This window comes from Motacilla alba, chromosome 14 (assembly GCF_015832195.1).
Source record: "Motacilla alba alba isolate MOTALB_02 chromosome 14, Motacilla_alba_V1.0_pri, whole genome shotgun sequence".
NCBI classification, from domain to species: Eukaryota; Metazoa; Chordata; class Aves; order Passeriformes; family Motacillidae; genus Motacilla; species Motacilla alba.
The window spans coordinates 12,269,015-12,290,172 of NC_052029.1; the positions used below are offsets into that span (position 1 = coordinate 12,269,015).

Sequence of the window (21,158 nt, forward strand, 5' to 3'; positions counted from 1 at the left end):
ACTAGAAGAAAAGAAATTTCACACCTTACATGTTTCAGTTATCTTGTTACTGTCCACTCAGGAAATCAGGGATAAAAGGTCAGCCCAGGTGCAAAGAGAAAACAGGAAAGTGCAGCAGAGGCCAGAGGGGCAATGAAAATCCAGCAGTAGCAGAAGAAACACATCAACATTCTGTTATAAACTTTATTTCAAAATTCAACAGTTCAAAGAAAATTCATTGCAATTGTTTTAGCTTTTCAAAGATCCCAAAATAAATTATATAAAACACTCGCACAGTTCTAAATATCAAAAAGATCATAAAAATTAATGGTGCTCTCATATGCCAAGATTAATCCTTTTCCATTTTGACTACATTAGAAGTTGCCTGTGCAGGGATTATTTTTAGAGCTATGCAGGAAACAATACAGTTCTCAGGTCTTGATGCCTCAGTAAAGATTTACAGGCAAAGGCACTTAAGGGCAAAAAGAGATCAAGAGAGATAACATCCCATTAAAGTCAGATCTCTGCACTCACACACAATCTCCAACTAACACTGCTGCAAACTGCAGATGGCTTTAAGTCAGAAACATTATTCCATATCGACAGAATGGGAAATGTGCTTTTAGATTACACTGCATACAGGGGAGTTTAATTTTCATTCAAGACCTTGACACCCCACAAGGTTTCCAGGGCTTTCTACAGAGGTGTTTTTCAGAAACAGTGTGTTTGTACAGGGCCTGTCTTGGCGGATTTGAGCTACACTGATTTTTACTGCCCTCAGCTCCCTGTTGAGGAAAAACTCCATTTATTCAAAAATTAACTTTTTCTTCCTTCTTTGTGCCACACTTCTTCCCAGAATTATGGGTGCTGGCATTCAGATAGATACCCACAGAACCAAAGCTAGGGTCAATCACTACTCCCTCCAACACATTCCATCACAATGTACAACAGAACAACACCTGAGGCTAATACTGTGCAGCCTTCTCTTGCTCCTGTACCACACCAAGCTTCTGATGTGGAGTGAACACATAATTACCTTCCAAAGTTGGGTTTGAAGGCCATCTCACTGTTAGTATCAGATCTTTGACAGCTGGGAGACAGCACCCCCAAATTTAGGAGGTTTTAGACACATTTTGATTCACCCCAGAGAACACTTGTTCCTTTTCACCCTGGTTTCTGCCTGTGTCTGGGTGATCCCAAGCTCCTATCTCCCATCAATCCCAGAATCTGTCTATGGACAGTGCTGCTGCTGGCCACGTGCTCAGCTCAAACACAAGCCCTTCTGCTCTGTATCAACTTCCTAATACTGTCACACTGCTCATTACAGCACAGCAAAGTAAAAGAATGTTTTCTTTATTGCATTTGCTGCCCCAGCATCTCCCCACAGGATGACAGCCAGACAGGTATTTGGTATCAGCCTTGGTCCTGACACATTACACACTCTCCCTTTAATGTGTCAGGCCTCATCTCTGGTTACTCTCTGGAGAGATCCATGACAGAGTCACAGTCACAGACCTGAAATATTATACACAACAACTCAGTACAGCACTGCTTCCATTTTACAAAATGACCCTTCTACTTAATGTGACTTCCAGAAAAAGAAAGAAACATATCCCAGCTTCCACCAGAAGGATTCTATCCCTTTTCTTTTATGTATATTTTTTTTATCCTTCCTGCAGATGACAGTCATGTGACCAAAGCACCAGCAGGAAAAATTTACCCAGTGGGAGTGCAAATGACATTCTTCAGACTGCTTTGGGTATGGAGAGCTCCCAAAACTGCCTTTGGAAATAGCACAGGCAGCATTTCCACCGATGGGATTAAATGAAATCAGCTGCATTGTGCTGCAGCCATCCAGTTTCCTCTTTGGCTCTAAGTACTGGCACAAACCATGATAAGCCTCAGATAGTCTTCATTGAAATCACAGAACTGAGACAGCCCTGACTTATTGGTATTCTGAGAAGCAGTGGTGACTGATTTTTAATTTAAAAAAGGTGATAAAAATCTTATATTTAAGAGAGCGCTTTCTGTTTACAGGAGACTTTATTACTCTTTGATGACAAAGAAACCATTAGTGTTTCCAGAAAACCTTCACCACGTGCTTGTAAAATTAATTTCCCTTTCCAATAAGTATCATGATTTATCTAGCTCACCTTAAAAAAACCCACACACATTTCAATGTCTTTGAAGGATGTTGGTGCAACAGTAGGAACTATCCAATCAAAAAGTACAGTCTGCAGAGAAGATCTGGAAAGACCCTCTGATGAAATCCTCAACAGCCCATCAGGCCTTTGGTCTTTCCATGGATAATTACACTGGGAGTGCTTTTTCTGGATGCAGTTCTAATTTCTGTTATAATCCAACCTACCACTTCTGCTCCCAAACCAAACTGCCTCAATTAGATATCAACAATGTAGTCAGGTGAGCATTCCAGACAGTTCTATCTCCTGTGTCAAATGTTTTTACACACTAAGAGTTGACCCTGCAAAACACACATAATTTGTGACTTGTTAAGCAGAAAAAACACTCACAAGGGTATCCCTTCACAGCACACTGCTGCTAATACATACCTGCCCTGACAAATCCCAAAAGCTGATTATGCCATCAGACATTTCAACACAAAGCAGTGCTACACATGTCATCATACACACACAGGAAAAGGTCAATAAATAAGAAAACCCAGCTGATGCAGTGGGCCTAGAATAGCCCTATGGCAAAGAAATGGCTTTCTAAAAGCCTTTACAAGGTCTCACAGACTGTAAATGCTCAATATAAAAATATAAAAAAAAGATATTAAAATATGATACAGTAAAAATTTTAAATAGTAAAGCACAGATAACAAATACCAGTTGTACCCCTTTGCATACACGGGCTGAAAACTGGAGTTATGTCATTCACCACTTTCTGATTAAACAAATTATTTTATTGACCTGAAACAAAACTTTGTTTGGCATTAAATATCTTAAGGCTTTATTGCTTTCATTTAAATTTGGCAACTGAATTTATAATCCCCATCAAAAACATGGAAGTGTTTTAGTTGAGTTTTTAAATCCAAGCTCTCTGTGTACCAGGAGGGTAAGGTTAAAGTCAGTCAGTGGCTTTTAGCCATAAAGTCTGCAGAGAAAACACGTCAAAGAATTACTCATCTGTGGCTGAAATCATGTGAACTGTCATTAAAAAGGTGCTGATATTCCCCCTTTTTCCATCTTTGATATGCTTGATCCTGGTACAAATAGTTTTGTTGATGAACCAAATAATTCAAGACCACCAGAGCCTGTTAGCAAACCTTAGAAGTGAGTGTAGCTTTTCTTCACCTGCAGCAAGGGAGGGACCACAACGTCATCGGAGTCGTCGGAGTGAGCCTCATCCAGGGCCACACCAGGAGCAGAGCAGGACCTGCCTGAAAGCATTCCAGCAAACAAGCTCATCAACAAACAGCACTGACCAAAACAAACCCTCGGGGCAAGTGTGCTATCCTCTGAGCCAGGAAGTTTCCAAGCTTACCTGGAGTCATGCAGTTATGGAGGAGTGTGATCTTTTTGTGCATGGAGCTGTTTGTGTTCCTCTTTAACGAGCCCCAGTGCACAGCAAGGGTTGAGCTGACACACTGGCCATGCATGAGCTCTCTTATTGCCTTTGAATCTTTGCAAGGGGTTACACACACCAAGTAAAGCCATTTCATACTGAAGCCATTGCAGGTCAAAACCAAATATTTATTAAAAGGGAAAATTGACCCAAGCTTAAACTACACAGAGAGGTCACAATTAGAACTTGACTCAGATATAGACAGAACAAAGGGAAATAGATGCAAAAAAAAAGCAGAAGCTCTCAGTCAGTGTCTTTAACCCTTATACATGTAAAACACCCAAAATATTGTTCACATGCTGTTCTACTGTAAGACAATAAAAACAGTGACCACACCATTGAGTTTTCCCCTTTTAAAAAATTTTTGTTTCTTTGCTATTTTCCTGGATGTGTTTCTATGCATCTCAGCCATTCCAATGTTTGAAGAAGTGTTCAGGTTGAGAACAGATATTCCTGATGATTCCAGTAAACACTGGAGAATCAGAGGCATAAAATGAATATGTACAAAGTCCCTGACACAGGAAGAGCAGAACCAGGAGCTTATAACCCCTGTGCAAGAGATGTAGGGTCTAAATGATGACTGCTATTAATACCTTCCAGCACAATATCCTCCCCTCAGCTATTAATACCTTCTAGCACAATATTCTTCCCTCAGCTCCACTTATGTTTCAGTTTCAAACATAAATTCTCTGAAAAGACTCTCCCAGAGAAGAAAACAAATCAAGACAACCTGTGGTGGAAAGAGGAAACGGGCAAGAAGCCAGTCTGAGGTTTTGACCTGAACTGGAGGGCACACAGAGAATATTATCCAGGGAGAACAGACCTGCCATGGATCTTGTAGTGAAATAAGAGATTCCTGACACAGGAAAAAAAAATATCCTGGTATGGAAGAGCAGGAATACATAGAAAGTGGAACATGAATAGAGTGACAGAGTCTGTCAATGGCAAGGGGGATGCAGGGAGGCCATTATATTACATTGACCTCAACCTAAAAAGCAAGGAAACACATGATTTTCTAGTTAAGTCAAAATCTTCTCTTCACCAGTCAACAAACAATGCCAGAGTTTTTCAGGGAGATTTATGAGACACTACCACTGGTGATATGGAGGAGCAAAGGGAACTGCCAAAAACAGGCATGATAACCAGAAGAAGCAACTCTAAGAATAAACATATTATACAGGAAATAACTTAATATTATCCAAATCATGCTTGTTTATATCCTGCTCCTGACATATGAGATTTTCTTGTCTTCATTTTCAGTTTGATATCACCTTTATCTTGGTGCTTGTGAAGGCTAAGCACTGATAAGAGTTAAGGGTTGTATGTAAATTCATTATGATTCCAAAAAAGCCTGAAATGAAGCTGACAGTTGCAGCCAGAGTGGCCAGTAATATGCAAAGAGAAACACTGCCCTTAATCAAGATTGCTGTGCATGTACAGCAAGAACATATTCTTCCTTCCTGTCATTCCCCTGACAGAACAAAACAAAACACAACACCAAGTTTCACAGGCTGAATCGTTAATTTCTCTTTCATTTCATGTGAAACAGCAGAAATGGCTTTATAAAATCTCCAGGTCCTCAAGACAAGCAAAGCAGCACTGAATAATACACTTTTTCAAAAAAAATGTTTTCCTAGAAAATACAGAGATATCTAACCTGATGCAAACAATGAATTATAAGTCTGCAATGCTACACCAGGATCATATACATTCATTCTAGCAGATGTATACGGTTTTTTAATACACATTTTCATCTCCCCCCTTGTTCTCCAAATAATGCCAAAGGGGTAGTGAATTGAAATGATCTATTGCAATACAGATATTGACTGAAAGCTTAAGATCATTTTAAGACCTAGAGGTCATGAAATGCAAGTCTGGACTTGGGACAAATGAAGAAAGAACTTGTTCAACAGCTGCATGATTTAAAGCTGTAAGAATTTGATTGCTTTTAAATCACTCAGCTGCTCAACAAGCTCCTTGTCTCACATCTTTCCCAGGCTGCAGGATGACAACTGAAATCCCAATTTACCATCAAACCCCAGTTTTGCCAGTAGATTTTTCTATCAGTCATGAGCTCAGAATGGCAGGGGTGGATTTTTAGTTAACTTTAAACTACATAAATCCACATGGCAAAAAACCCAAACAGATCCTTGAGAGGTTGCATTTACACCAGGATGCTCTCTTCCTTTAGGAGGCTTTTCCTAATTAATTTTTTGGGAGATTTTGGTTAAACACTCCCATGCACCAGGATCTAATACTTCAGAGAGCTCAGTGCCAGGCAGTCTTTTGGGCAGCTGTACAGTTACAGCAGCACATCCCCAGTGTGCCTCCCCATAAACACCTGGATACATTCTGTCCTCACCCCAGACACTGAAAGTATCTCCCACATTGACAAAATCAGCAGCAAACAAAACCTGGTCTGCTCCCAATCACTCCTTTTTGAAATTCACCAGGAAAGGACTGCAAGGAAGAAAGTTTCAAAATATGGTTTCCTCTGTCTCTCTTCCAGTATAAACTATCCCAGAACTTCTTCACTCATCAACTTGTCATCATAATCTGCAATAAAACTCAGCTTAGGAGACTTCATAGCGAGACAATGACTGTGCCCTGCTGGTACTCATATGACTGCGTTCACTGGGCTTGCCTCATCTTACACTCCTCTGTGGGTCCTAGAAGGACTAAACATTAAAGGGATTCTTTCTCTTTGAGCACAATTTCACAACTGATTTACCCTGGCTTTAGTGTGAGCATGCCAATAATGACTACTGCAGTAGAGCTCGGGCAAATCAAGGTGCTGCAGCACTGTTTTTTTCCTGGATACTATCACCAGACATAATTAAAGTCACTCAAAACTCAAACACCTTCAGAAGCAAGTACTATCTACTCCTTCACAAAGCAGAACGTGCCTCTGAATATGGAACACAGTGAAGTTTCTTAAACACATTTTCTTCCATTGGAGTGTTACCTCTGTTTTCACAAGCCCTGCAAATCTGGCTTATTCCCCACCTCCTATCTTAGAGAAACAGCCTCGCTGCTTACAGCATTCTCTGTCTCTGAGCAAGCCTGCAGGGACTGAGAGCTTTCAATTGACACAAAAACTGAGCCAGTGTTTCTCAGGTCACACTCAAAGTTGCTCCCTTTTTCCCCAGCTGGTCCATAAAAGCCTAAAATGTCCCACTCTGGACAGAACCAGCCCTTTTCAATTTAACTCCTTTGCAGCTGCATGTCTAAGGCTGTCTTATCTGCAGCATTGCTTTGTCTTTCTTACTCAGTACTTCCAACATCCTCCTAAAAGCCTCTTTGGCTTTAACCCCATCTTCTCACAAACAGCAATAAGGAATCCAAGAAGAAAACCAAATGGCACAAGAGCCATAAAAGAGACAGATTTTCTCAGTTTGTATTACAGTAGTACTTGCTGGCAAGGTTATCCAGTACTGCATTTTTCCCCTTACTGCAGCAACTGAAGACTGCTGAAAACACCATGACCAAATGCACATGGCTGCCTAGGATGGCTCTTTTTAGCAGATGTCTGTCTGTCTTCTGCAGAAACTAAGTCAGGGTGGTGGAAATGCTCTCAGCTTGTCTATGGCTAAGGGCCCAAAACGTGATGGGAAGTACCATACTCCAGCTACAGGGCTGAAAAGGAAGCAGAGAAGCAATACAGGAGAACACCACGTTCCCTCAATAATTACCACTTGCACCAGAGAGACCTTCCAAACCACAGCTGGGACAAACAGACAAAGCTCTGTGAAGAAGCTGGTGCTGAGACTGTCAGAGCTCTTTTTTTTTTTTAATGTAGGGAACTGCACGTGCCAGTAGAAGCAACATGTCACCAAATGAAGCCACCCACATGCAGTACAAGGATGCACATGTGTGTGTGTGCACATGCAGATGTTCTCTATAAAACTGTGCAGGCACCCACTCAAAACACCCAGACTTTTGAACACAGGGGAGGGAGATTACCAGGAAGAGGAGATGTGGGGACTGAAGATCCCTGGAGTGCTGCTGAGCCTGGTCTCTTCTCTGTGATGGCAACTGCAGGATCTGCTTTCTCACTGGGGGCACTGGGCACAGAGGGCCTGCAAAGAGACACCCAGCATGAGGCACAGAACAGTGTTTGCAGTCTCTCTTCACAGGCTGTGCTGAAAAGTTTCTTGTGTTGCTGCTCTATCACCTGCAGAAGTGAACCCAGACACTAAACAGAGGTGACAGCCACGTAACTCTCCTTGTAACCATGGCAGCTGACATTAAGAACTTTCAGAGCAGTAAACCCTGGAGAGAAAGGAAGTATTTTTCAAGACAGAGTCACCATAAACTTAAGCAGTAATCAAATCCCTGCGCCCTGCCTGAGCTAAGTGACTTGATGGCATTCTAGCTTCTCCCTCTTGTTCCTCCACATAACCCTTCACCTGCACATGTCAGGGCTTCAGATTCACACATTAGGCAAATGTATCAGCAATCTGTGTGATAACAACAGTAACCTTTCTGTTCCACAGAGTAATTCTTTCACTTTACTTTCACTCACTGCTATGGAAGAGAACATGCAGCAGGATAAGGGAAGACTCCTGCTGCCACAAAGCTCCTTTTAGTCACACATCTTTTGAATGTTCTCAGGAACTAGCTCTCCCTTGTCTTTTTTGTAGCAAGGGCCTTGTTCTCCTTCTCTGCCAAGGAACCCACACTAAAACTCTATTAAAAAAATACTCCTCTCCTGTAATAAAAATGATTTTGCTATTGCATGTTGCAGAAGTATCTGCTCCTGGCTTACCTCTCCTGAAGGGATTCTGTACGTGCTAAGTGAGCCCTGAAAATGGACTGGATGAATGTCACCATCTCATCTCTCTCCTTGCAATCAGAAGAAAAGCTCAAAGAGTCTGACATGGAAGACAGGCAGGAGTTCTGCAAAGCAATCAGATTAAAGAAAACTGACCTTTTACAGATTGCACAGAAGCTCAACAGAACGTTTCACAATCTTCTTGATTGTGAAACTGGCAGTAGAACAAACATCCCCATCTTTTGGTCTGCAGTTTTTAAGGTTCTGTAAGACTAAATCAGCAGGAAATGCAAATCTGATCATCATATAAGCTTTGAAGCATCAGCATTCAATTAATGAAAGACCAGACACCTGCAAGGAAAGTTCATTTATTTTCCAGGAAGGAAACCTTTTGAAGCTTAAGGAGGTAAGACAACCTTCATAATGGATTTCTTTTCTGCTTGTATCAAGCCAAGTAATCAGTCCTCCTACATTGGGCCAGTTTACCAGAATCAAAGAGCATGGAAAGTACAATCAGATGGACAATCTGGATGGAGAATTACAAATTAACTATAGCCTGCTAAAGGTCCAAAGGATATTTATATAACCGGGCAAATGATTTACAGAAACTGAATGCTTAATTGATAAGGACATTTTTTCATATTCAGAACTCAATAATCTGGAGCAAACTGGACATGAGAGAGGACACCAAGTCTTGGGCTAAGCATGCCTCACCAAGACTCCTCTACTTTTCAATCCAATAAAAGATATTCTCCAGATTCTTACTGCTGAACTTTGGTGAAAAAAGTTTATCTATTGCTCCAGTGATTGAGTAGTGAGCCCTTGAGAGCACGTAAAGTTTTGAACAGCACTCCAAATTTAAGAGTTAAAGGGTGTGCTAGCTGATGGGAGAACCAGGGAAAAAAAAAGAGTTACAGTGTTACAGGCCACAAGGCTGAGAAGTTACAGCTTCACTTTTTCTTAAAAGTGTGAACTACAGAAAATAAGAAGGGAAGCCAGGGAATGAGCTCAGTATCTTTCTAGAATTACAGTGGTGTTGCTAATCAGCACATTAAAACAATCACCAGGTGAGTCAACAAATTAAGCCTGGAAGTCAAGTCCTTTACAGTGCAAGATAAACACAGAGTGATGCTGGGATACCCATCTGTCCCCACAATTACCTCAGTGAGAGACTTTGCATCAGGCACCCCAGCATCCAGCAGCCCTTTCTGTCGAGATAAATGTCCTCTGAAGGCTGCCTGGAGCAGAACAACTGCCTGCCATGGAGAGAAGTGGTCATTAGCTCCTCTGAAAGATAACCCCCAGACACTGCACCCCCAGGGGCAGCTCTGGGGTTTAAATTCCATCTGGGAGGTGCTCAGGACTGATCCTATCAAATGAGTGAAGTTGTAGCTGCCAGCACCAGCCTGAATTTCACCAACACAGCACCACGCTCCCCTTCCCACGTTAGATTCTGGGTACCCAGAGGGCTCTGAGATGCTCTGCTGCAATCACAAACCAAGCCAAGGCTGGCAGACCTCATGGTGATTGCACCGAAGGCAAGGCCTTCCACTCCCCTCAGAGATTTTACTGGGTTATAATCAACAAAAAGCATTTGGAACAGCAGGTTTGTGTCACGTGGTTAGAATCAGTTCTAATTTCTGAAAGCAGAACTTTTAATGTTCTGGAAGAAACTAAGGTAAGATGCTACATTGTGCTATTTGAAAAAAATAGTTTAATTAAAACCCTTCTGCAAAACATTCATCAAGAAATGACCTTGTGTGACAAACTTTTCATTATCTTCATAATTCTCACAGACATTTTTCCTTAGCAAAAGCTTCAAATCCTATTTCAAATCTTTCTGAAGATTCATCATAATGAAAATTAAATCAGGATTAGAGTTATCACATTTAGTAAACTTTATTGTCTGTTGGTATCAGATTTTGTTCAGAATTTCCAGAAGTTTTCACCTTGCAGAAGGTGCCAAGTATGGAAAATCTGAGACCAAAAATTTGAGACCACTGACAAAATACATGAAACAAAATCAGGATGTCAGAAGGAAGATTATAGCCAGCCTGAAGAACAAATATTGTCTTGGCTGTTTGCCCTTTGATACAAATCAAACCTGTTGTACTGTTTGGTTGGGAGTCATAAACACACTCACCTCATGCAGAGCAACTTCTTCTTTCTGAAATGAAAAATGCCCATGTTAATGCCACAAATATATACAAGTTTTAATAAAGATTTGCCAAATTTTCTCAATAATTAAAAGACACAGAAAGCATTTGTCCCAACCCCTGCCAAACTCAAACAACATAACCTTTCAAGATGTGTGGACAGATGCTAAAAAAGAGTAAGATTCAGAGAGGGGATAGCTGTTCCCTGATAGGAGAATCTCACCTTGGTTTTGTACATCTTCCAGCATCTCTGGATAATTCTGGCTGCTTGTTCTTTCCTGTGATTTTCTTTGCCTGTCACTGTGCAGACTGGAGGAGTCTGCAAAGGAGAATCTCTAAGTTAGCACAGTTAAGACAGAGCTGTGAGGGCACAGATTACAAATGACTCAGGAAAATCAGCACCAGAGCTCATCCTGCCTGCAGGGCAGAGGGAAGTTCAAGAGGAAACTCTTAGTTCTGAACTCTGCTGTGTTCAAACTCATCACGGAGATGACTCTGAGAGTGAAACACATCCCTGCCCCCTCTCAGCCCTCAGCAGAGCATGGGAATGGAAAAGTTTCCATTTGCACATGCTCCTATTTTTCTGGGCATTGCTAAGGCACTGCTAACTCGCTGCTTTGTTGCTCAGAAATTGTTTGTGTGTTAGCAACAGACTGAGAGCAAAAATCAGGTTATCTGATTCTGCAGTTCTTCTCCAGGAAAGACAAGTATTAATTAACCAGGGAGGCCTCTGGTTATGCCTCATCCTGGCAACTGTGGCCCCACAATCATCTCTTTAAGGTTACTGAGAGCTGCCCATTGTATGACACCAAGCTTGTGTAAGTTGGCATAAATCTACTTTTCTATCTTAATGAAATTAATTAGAGGAAAAAGGAAGTAACCAAGAATAAAACAAGATCTTGTTCCAATAATTTCTCCCGAGGTGTGGTTGCATATTCCACCTCTCACCACTTGATCCTTTTGATCCCTAATTATCCCACCCTACTTGTCATACCTCACATGCCAAACAAAAGTTAGCTGCAAGTTTAAAAGACTAATTTAATTTGTTGGTGTAAAATTTTAACTAGAGGAACAAGAGATTTTATAGACTCTGAAAAAAACCTCTTGATTCTGTGAAAAGAATTTATTTATAACCTAAAACCGCCGAGCTCCAGGCTTAAGTTTAGCAAATGGATCATGTCATATTAAAAATGACAACCTACTATTAAAATGAGAAATTGGTAGGAACTTAGTGATAATTACAAATAATGGGAACATTTCAATAAATGGATGGTTACTGGCCAAGAATATATATAGTCTGCAGAGGGAAAAAGGAGCTGTTTGTTGGCTGTTTTTAAAGACTCCAGTTATTTGGTATTCAAAACATCCTCTAGCATCCATGAGCCTATAACACACAGAAAAGAATCTACAGAATGGCACTCTATATCAGAAACCAGAACCCTCCTAAGCCACTGTACATCTTTATTAGTATTTTTTACTATGTGTATTTCAGGGTCTATTTCTTTTTAAGTGCAAATCAAAACCCCCAGTAATAATTTCCAAGTAGTATTTAGTGAAATGAGGTTAACATGGCCACAGTGCCTCTGAAAGCAGCTCTGTCAGTGCCCATCCATCTCTGCTGGCCAATTACCTCACTTGGAAGAGGGACAGAAGATTGCAGAGATATCAAGTTCAGACATATTTTACAAAACTCCAAACTGATTCAAGAGCAACACTTAAGACTGTCCAGGATTAACAGAATATATGCACAAACATATTAGGTAGAATACCTCAACTCTAGGAAAACCTCACTTGAAAGTGAAGTTCACTTATTTCACTTTATTGACATCTTCCTTAATTCTTGACTCAAATATTATGTTCTACCAGCAGCAGAATTAAAACCCCCTCAATTTCCATGATGATGAGTGTTCTACATCCTGTAAATCTTCCCATGAAAAAGCACCTCACTTCCATCCTAACAGAAAAGCAAGTGAGTATTTTATGACTGGACAGCTCTTGTGCCCTAAGTGACCACCTGGCCAGCAGAAAAAAACACTGAAAAGGGATTTTTATCTTATGCCAGTCTGCCAGGGAGCACATTTACCTGTGTCTCCATCCTTTATCTAACTGTCAACTCCTGCAAAACCTCCCTCCCTCTACAAAATCTGGAATTAGGAAATGGCCTCAGATGCTGTAAGAAGATAAAATTAACAACAATTTTTTTATTTTTTTTAAGTTTTGGGAAAGGCCCCAAGCACTTAAAAGTTTAAGCCTTTTGCAATCTTATACTGAGCAAGAAAAAAACCAACAGCAATGCAGAGGATCACTAACAGAAGAGCTTCAAAAAACTCCCCAAGTTGCAATGTCAATTACTGAAATAACTTATTTCCAACAAACACTGGAAGTTAACCATCATTATCTCTATGAGAAGATTTAATGAATCTCTGAAAAAACACAACTAGCAGTTCTTTAGACTACCAGCTCCTTTTGAAATCTGTATCAGACACAAGGAAAAAAAGAAAAACACAAACAAAAATGTGGCTGTACCTTATTTAGCTTTTCCACAGTATCTTCTCCCATTTGTCTTTTCTCCTCCTCCAGTTTTAACTCCAGTTTCCCTACTTTCTGTGTCAGGTTCTGGATTTCCTCACTATGGTTGGAAAAGCAAAGGTATTTATAGCTTATAGAAATTTTCTGTTGACCCTTCTTTGAAAATACTGAACCTATTTCATAACACTTGGTTGCTTTGGGCTTGTTTTTTAAGGCCAAGGAGGGAAACTGCTCAGGCTGATACCTGTTCTCACAGTAACAGACACATAACATCAATTCTCAGCCTCTGATGGCACAGCCTTATGTTAAAATGAAGAAGTCTCAAGGTTACTGTGGTAGCCTTGATACTATTAATAATGTATTTAGATCTGCTACAGTTTTGTCTTTGTCAGTCAAAGTCCTTTCTCACAAAACAATATTGAAATCACTTTTTTTGTGCCTCCCTTGCACAGGATTCTCACTCACAGTTGTACAGAATAAAAGGAGTAACTGGAATGACAGAGAGGCTGTGGTCTAGAAACACAGGCCAAGGTAAAGAGAGCACAACATTTTCACAGAGAAAAAATGTCTGAGCCCAACATAAAAGCTTTTTCCATTTATCTTATGAATTTTTATTATAATTTAGATATTATTTTTACTATACTACTTAGTCTTCCACGTCCTCTAAGAGCACTCTCTAGAAGTCTTCCCCTAATAACTTACTCCATCCCTCCAAACACTTCTGCTTAAAAGAATCCCCAGCTTCTTGCAGTTCAGATGAACTCCTACAGAATTTGAGCCACTTCAAAAGAGAATTATACTTAAGGAGATTTTTTTTGGGGGGTTCCAAAAGGATCTATTAATATAAAATGCTTTACCTTAAAGTCTGCTCTCCTGTGCTTTTTTCTTCCATCTTACTCTGCCACTTCTGCAGCTCCAGCTCCACTTCAGCCTTGGCCTGCAGTAACTGCTTGATATCTAATCTACAAAGGTACAGGGAAATCTCAGTGATACCTAAGACATTCATACTTCCAACAAGTAGTTATTTTTTCTTTAAACTTCTGAACCAATTCGATTTTCTGAAATTTGTAAAGTAACTGTTTCATTCTTCCTTTTAAACAAAACTAAGTGCAAGCACCCACTGCTGAGGAGCAAAGGCCTCCTCACGTGCTCTCACTGTGCATTTTTGTTCAGAGGTGACACAGGAGGCAGAGTGTCACCAACACACCTCCCTGTGGGCATGTCCCTGCTCACAGTGCTCAGATTAACCTGCCCCAAGGCCCTGACACAGCAAACAGTCCAGGCAATACAAACTGCAAATCAATCACTTGTGGGCAGAACAGAAGCCACAGAGCATCCCAGGGCAGAGAGCAGGTTTAAATGGAGAAAGTGGGAGATGAGGACAAAACATGTTGGAAAAAAAAAACCAAACCACACGAATTTTTACAGCACGTTACAAACAAGAAGTGCTACACAAACATATAACCCTTCAAAGGGTTTTCAGGGTGGTTGGCAGAAAATTAAGCCTTGAAAAATGTGCTAGAAACAAGCAGAAATTCTCATTTTCCATCCTCTGGCTTTTCTTCCTCAATGTAATATTATGAAGCAAGTAGGACTAGGAAGAAGCTTTTGAAATAAAAACTGAAGGAATTCTCAAAATGAATATTCTAGTTGAAAATGTGAATTACTTATTACATCATTTCATAACAGGATCAGAAATGATGAAACACTTCACACCTACAGAAGAGCATCCCAGACAAGAGTCACACTTACTCTTTACTGAGCAGGAGATTCTGAAGTGCCTGCCTATCATCCTTCAGTTTCTTCACCAGCCTCTGGAGGCGACAGCACTCTGTGGAATTTGCACAACCCCAGGATGAGGGAAGAGATGAGAATCTTGACTCCATGTTTCAGAAGGCTGATTTATTATTTTATGATAATATATTATATTAAAAATGCTATACTAAAACTGTATTAAACTATAGAAGAGAAAGGATACATCAGAAAGCTAGGAAGGAATAGAATGATGATAAAAACTTGTGACTGTTCAGAGCTTTGACACAACTGGACCACGATTGGTCATCAAGTAAAAACAATCTACATGAAACCAATCAAAGATGCACCTGTTGGTAAACCATTTCCAGACTACATTCTATAGTTATCAGATAGTTATTTTTTTACATCTCTTTTCTGAGGCTTCTCAGCTTCTCAGGAGAAAAAATCCTGGCAAAGGGATTTTCATAAAATATCACAGTGATAGAATTCCTCACCTAAATGTTGGGATGTTGGATGGTCCAGGTCCACAGAATGTGAAGATGACTCAGCAAGCACTTGTGATGCCTCACTGTCACCTAAGGACACCCTGCTGCTCTCCATGGCACACACTTTCTGAGCAGGGTAAATTCACATGGAGAACACACACACACACAAAAAAAGAAAATTAAATTAAATTTAGTGTGAAATTACTTTATTTAGGCAATGAGAAAAGATAAATGGAGGTTAATTGTAAAATGTGCATCTATATCTAACAAGTGTGAGAGAAGAAAACAGGGAGGGAGGGCTCATGCTACAGGCAGCAGGTTATGTGTGTGAGGCAGAATGCACAAGGCTGAGACATTGAAGGACATGCCAAGAGCACAAGGCAGTGGTTCTGCATTTTCTGCTCCCAGACAGGTAAGAAAGCCTCTTAACCATGACCACTTACTTTTTCTAGATCCAAAATCTTCCTCACCAGCCTCTGTCTGCTCCACTCACTATAATCTAAATACAATAACAAAACTTTAAACATGTAACTTCATCCATGGGGCAACATTGTTCTTGCTTTTTGAAACTTCTGGCCTTATCAAAAGACAATTTAAAGACCTCTGAATGTCAACTTTAAATGTCTACCAATGAAAAAAATGAGAACGGGCATAAAATATCTGACTTCTAAACCAATTAGTTCAGAAATCAATATAAGCTCAGAAATCAATATAATCAGTTTTCAGCTATTGAAAAAGTTTCCTGAATTCCAGTTCAAATTCTCGGGGACAATAACAGAGGAAACACAAATCTGACTGGAGAAATCAGAGACTCCTGAAAGAAAGTTCTCATTCCAACTTTGCCACTCCTGAATCTTCACCTTGTTAATAACTCCCTTATTTCTACCCTTGTAGGGTCCTGCTGTCACACATCTTTCAGATGCACCCAAATCCCTTGCCTCACCTTCCCTGAGTTTGCAGCACATACTTTTTGTTTTACTGTGAGGAGGGGAAGTGCTCAGCACGTGATCCAGATCCTCCTTCAGCCGGCGATTCTCAGCCTGCATTTCCCTGATGTTCCTGGAGAGCCTCAGCACGGCAGCATTCAGTGCCTTCAGTCGTTTCTGGGTGTCTCTGCCCTCTGCACTTGGAAAAGGGATCAAAACCAGAAAGTTAACTTAAAAGCAGAGAACAAAGAAGCAGCATTAAAAAGAGGGGAGCAGCTTCACTATTCAAGTCAGATGGCGGAGTTGACAGCCTCAGTTCCCCCATAATAACATTTCTCAACTTTTTTTTTTTTACTTGGGGAGTTACCTATTCTTTGAAAAAGCATGCAAAGATCATCTTGCTCAACAGTTCCACAATTGTTCCAATTTGCATCAAAACATTGAAACATTGAAAATTCATTTATTACTTTTACTTCCTTCCCCACTCTGTTCCATTTATGCACAAACAAGAGCACTTGTATGATTGTTATTCATCTTATTGTTTTGTCAACCAACCTTACAATGCTTTACCAGCACTCTGTGAACCTCTGATTTAAAAAATGCTTCAGTAAACTGTGAGACTCCTCCAAAAAACTATCCAGCACAGAGAGCCAGCCTGCAGGCTCTGAAGGGCTTTTGCTCACTAACAAACATTGAGATTGGGGGAGAGAGAGAGGGGGATAGACAGAGATGGAATAACTCTCAAACAAATCCAATACTCAAGTGTCTTTTCAGATAACTGGAAATGGTGCTCAACTGTAAAAGAAACTATCCTTGTGTCTATAAACCCCAGAGAGATCTGAAATAGATTTGAAGAATACACCTAATAAGGAAATGAAAAGCATCAGAAATGGGAAAGCATGTAAAAAACAACTTTAAATATACTACATGGATTTAAATTTTTTTTTCTAAGAAAGGGGGGAAGAAATCTGAGCTTCTAGATGTTCAAAGTTGTAACATTTGTTCACAAAACAGACTTTCAGTGAGAAGAAATATATTTGCTTTATTGCTAGGAGAAAATTCCCAAAAACTTATTTCTGGAAATAAAGGCCTGAAGTAACTGATGGACTTGGTTTTGCACAAATGCCACTGCCAGTGACAACCACAGAACAGTTTGTGAAGGAATCTTTCATCCCATCCACTGGAAAATTACAAGGTAAAAGGGGACACAGCCTACAGTTAGAATATCAGAGTGAAAAGGCTAAATTTTCAGCTAATGTCCTTTTTAGAAATTAAAAGGAAATGAAGAAAAAAACCAAACAAAACAAGGCTGTCCAGGTGTCATGGATGACTATCCACACAGCTGCCCCAGACAGCAGGGACAACAAAGAGTAAAAACCAAACCACAACACACCATCAAAATGGGGTAGTGACAGGAATGATAGAAACCGTAACCAGACCACTCAGCGACACTATTTTAGGCTCATCTAAACCTAAATAAAAAAATAGATTTCAGTCCATTTTGATGGCTTGAAAAGTTAGTTTCTAGCTACAACTGGATACTACAGCTTCACACACAAATAACCAGACTTCAGCATTGACACTGAAGAAGAGAAGCCAAATGCCACTCACATCAGCCAGAACTAATGGAGACAAGCATCATGAAAGAAATACTCTCAAACAACTCTTTCAATATGCCAGAGTCCTGACCTTCAACATGATTTATTATTTCAGTGCTCAGCCTCTCCAGCAGAGACTGACAGTCACGTAATGGAGAGAGACTGCCCTGACCACCACTTTTTGAAGCTATGAATAAATGAGGAGAAGGAAGAGACCTGGTGACTCATTTTCACCTGTAAATAAATTAGGTGTGATGGCTTAGAGCCTCAAGAGGCTGGTCACTGCAGGTCTGAGCCAAAAGATTTTTTTTTTTTTTTAAAGTGGCAAAACAAATTGCAGTTTTCAATTCACGAGTGACAGTGAATTAGGGAACACAAGCAGTATAAATAATGACCCTAAGGAATTCTCACATGTTTCTATCAATCTAAATAATTATACTCAACGTTAACACAGTTGTCTGTGCTTCACACTAGGAGGTCAAGTATATTTTGAAGTGGTGTGGTAACAAATTTTACTGTCCTACAAGACACTCTTACCCTTTTATCAGCTCAAATAACACTCACTTGCAGTGATGCTTTTGATCTGCTCTCTTAGTGGAGCTGTGTCTTCTGCCTTTGTGCTTTGACTTTCATAAACTGTATAAACTTTTATAAACTCTATAAACTGTTCACTCTCACCACCATGCCCACACTTGCTCACCAGTGACAAGCACTAGTACAAGCTTCTCTGACACAATTTACTAGTCTGTGTCTCTGTACCAAAGGAAAATAATGTTTACTCCAAGAACATTTTCTTTGCACTCTGGAGCAAGATGCAGAACTGACTCAAGTGTGAAATGCCAAACATCCAGGGAGTTTGTTTCAATTACCAGTCATGCCAGAATAGGTGTGATTATGAGGGAAGATGCAACAGAGATAAGTTTTCAGTGCTATCCTGTACTTTTTAAATAGCTCTGGTATTTTTCCAGATCCACAAAATGATCTATCTACAAGCAAAAAAATATGACTAAGACATATTTCAAGGCTGTGAAGCCAACTAAAGCAGTACCAAAAAAGCAAATCCTGCAATCTAAATGACAAAAACAGTTCCCATGTAGTAGTTTTCCATCAGTTAAAGTAGGACTCCAGTGATGTGTGAAACACATGCATGCAAACATTTTTATCAGAAGAATTAAACATACTTTTTCCTCATAGTCTCAGACTTGGCCAGGAGGAGCTGGAGGCGATGAACCTGTGAAATAGAAATTCCATTAAGGAGCACTGGCAATGTCAGCTTCCACAGCAACACAGCTGTTCATTAGGTGAAAATCAGAGCAAGACTCTCTGGGTAGTGGCAGAGCTAATGATGCCATCACTGAAGATCAGCCTACTGTTAAATTTGCTTCCATCTCAAGATTACACTTACGGATGTACAGTGGGTTCTTGACTTGCCCTTTTTCATTAACACACCCAACTTATTGAAAAAAAACATTTTTCCTGTACATACATCTGGAGCTGTGAGAATAACTATGAAAACCTGCTACCAATGACAGGTGCTGTTAAGGTACAAGAAATTTATCTTACACATTCCATTTGCACTTTGACTCAACAACTGCCCAGCCTCCTGTCCTGCATGCACCTTGAAGGACCTGCCAGACATACCTCTTCATAGTAGGTTTCCATGGCTAACCTCACTTCTTCCAAACTACTGGTCTTCATGTCTGCCTGGAATTCACTGAAAACAGAATAATACAAAAAAGAATCCTGTCAGCTCAGCAAAGACACTGCAAGCTGGTGGTTCATAATTTTTTTGGTTTATAATTGCCAATACGTTCTTGGGAGTTTATTAAAATGTCTTAAGGAATAGAACACAAACGAAAAATAACATGGATTTCCAATTCTCTCTATTAGCTCATCCAATACAAGCCTCTACCCCCTGCCCCCTCAAAGTCATACTTAATAGTATTGTCTTTCTCCTTGCACTGCTCTTCAAGCTTGACAATCTTCTGCTTTAATCCAGTAACCACCTACAGAAAGAACAAAGAGCTCATGAGTCCTTGAATAATCTGTCTCTTCACAGAAGGTCTATTCCTGTCTGCCCTGTCTTTATAAATTGTACCTGATCAGATATACTTATTTCTACATATTTCAGTACTTAGTAAATCATACACATCTGCTACCCTGTGAAAAAGAGAGCACTGAGGAAATCAGATGCTTGATTTCATAATGAGTTTAACAATATGGATATACAACCATAAAATAAAAACAACATTGCCCACTACCTTGCCAACATCAAAGCAGCAAACAATAGTGAGAATACTGCCTAAACAGACTCAAGACAATGACAAAGAAAGCTTCCCAAAATAATGTTAATTCTAGATCTTTGTTACTGACTCCTTACCTGCTAACAGAGATACAGGTTATGTGATTCCCTAACTGACCTAATTTTACTTTTTAGTAGAGCTTCACCTTAGCAAGAGGAAAAAGGACAAATGAAAGCAGGAAGCGATAAAGACACTCTTACCCATCCATTATCAGTCTTCTTTTCTGACGAAGCTCGAGCCAGCTCAGAGCCCTGCAACAGAAAAAGCAAGTGACCAAATCTGACACTTTATTCTACTGCTGGCTCTTTCCACAGAATTTGCCAACCTGCTCAACTCCACAGTCCAACAGCTAAAATTCTGAACTCCCTATGCCCACAGCTAGTTCTATTAGCACATTTCTCCCAAGATGTAGGTCTGCACACAGTGACAGCCACAAGAAATTCAGTAAGATTCAAGTCTGACCACAACCACAAATGCTTCTTGTCAGGGCCTGACAAGGCTGCTCTTCTGCCTCCTGGTCAGAAGAGGACTACTCAGGACTGCATGCACCCATCACTCTGCAATGGGTTAACTCCCTTCTACTCTCAGGCAAAATATTCAGAAAATGGGCTCCTAATTAGACAGCACTTTTATTTTACCTTCAGAAATTAAAGGTATTTGTGCTAAATGAACTTATCTGTAGTGCATGGCATCATCTTCCTTTGAACTGAGCTGGACTGCTGATTTGCTGGACCAGAAACCCCTTTACACCACCTCTCATGCTCCAGCTCATTACTCCTAGGAGTCACCACAATACAAACTCCTACTCTTTTGCCCCACTTTCATCCCCACAAGAAATACCCACCCTGGAAGGATCCAGCAGTTGTTCAATCTGTTTATCCTTTCTATTGTTCTCCTCTTCCAGTCGACGGAGCTTCGTCTTCATTCGGTCTCCCAAATTCTTCTGAGCTTGTATTGTCTAAAAGATGGGAGAAGAATCTTAAGCACATTTCAGAAATAGGAAAATGCAGAGTTTTCACTGAAAACACATTTTGATGTCAAAACCAATCCAATTACAACGGTAAAGAT

At 40.2% G+C, this 21,158-nt stretch overlaps 1 protein-coding gene across 6 annotated transcripts in view; it reads right to left on the minus strand.

The window, feature by feature from the left end:
• The window catches only part of IQCE (IQ motif containing E), a 32,379-nt gene that overhangs the window by 5,356 nt on the left and 5,865 nt on the right, over positions 1–21,158 (minus strand). For 3 of the 6 annotated variants that reach the window (XM_038151346.1, XM_038151345.1, XM_038151350.1), the window contains exons 7-23: positions 20,935–21,048; positions 20,291–20,341; positions 19,723–19,793; positions 19,429–19,501; positions 18,969–19,018; positions 16,231–16,388; positions 15,707–15,762; positions 15,273–15,390; positions 14,776–14,854; positions 13,881–13,985; positions 13,021–13,123; positions 10,718–10,813; positions 10,482–10,505; positions 9,499–9,594; positions 8,333–8,463; positions 7,528–7,643; positions 3,294–3,379 (exon numbers count right to left, since the gene is read on the minus strand). In XM_038151346.1, coding sequence (XP_038007274.1) covers positions 3,294–3,379; positions 7,528–7,643; positions 8,333–8,463; positions 9,499–9,594; positions 10,482–10,505; positions 10,718–10,813; positions 13,021–13,123; positions 13,881–13,985; positions 14,776–14,854; positions 15,273–15,390; positions 15,707–15,762; positions 16,231–16,388; positions 18,969–19,018; positions 19,429–19,501; positions 19,723–19,793; positions 20,291–20,341; positions 20,935–21,048 — 1,527 coding nt within the window. Of the gene's footprint in view, positions 1–173; positions 3,094–3,265; positions 3,380–7,527; positions 7,644–8,332; positions 8,464–9,498; positions 9,595–10,481; positions 10,506–10,717; positions 10,814–13,020; positions 13,124–13,880; positions 13,986–14,775; positions 14,855–15,272; positions 15,391–15,706; positions 15,763–16,230; positions 16,389–18,968; positions 19,019–19,428; positions 19,502–19,722; positions 19,794–20,290; positions 20,342–20,934; positions 21,049–21,158 lie in introns of those variants that run through there. The other 3 variants (XM_038151349.1, XM_038151348.1, XM_038151347.1) reach the window with 3 other exon arrangements.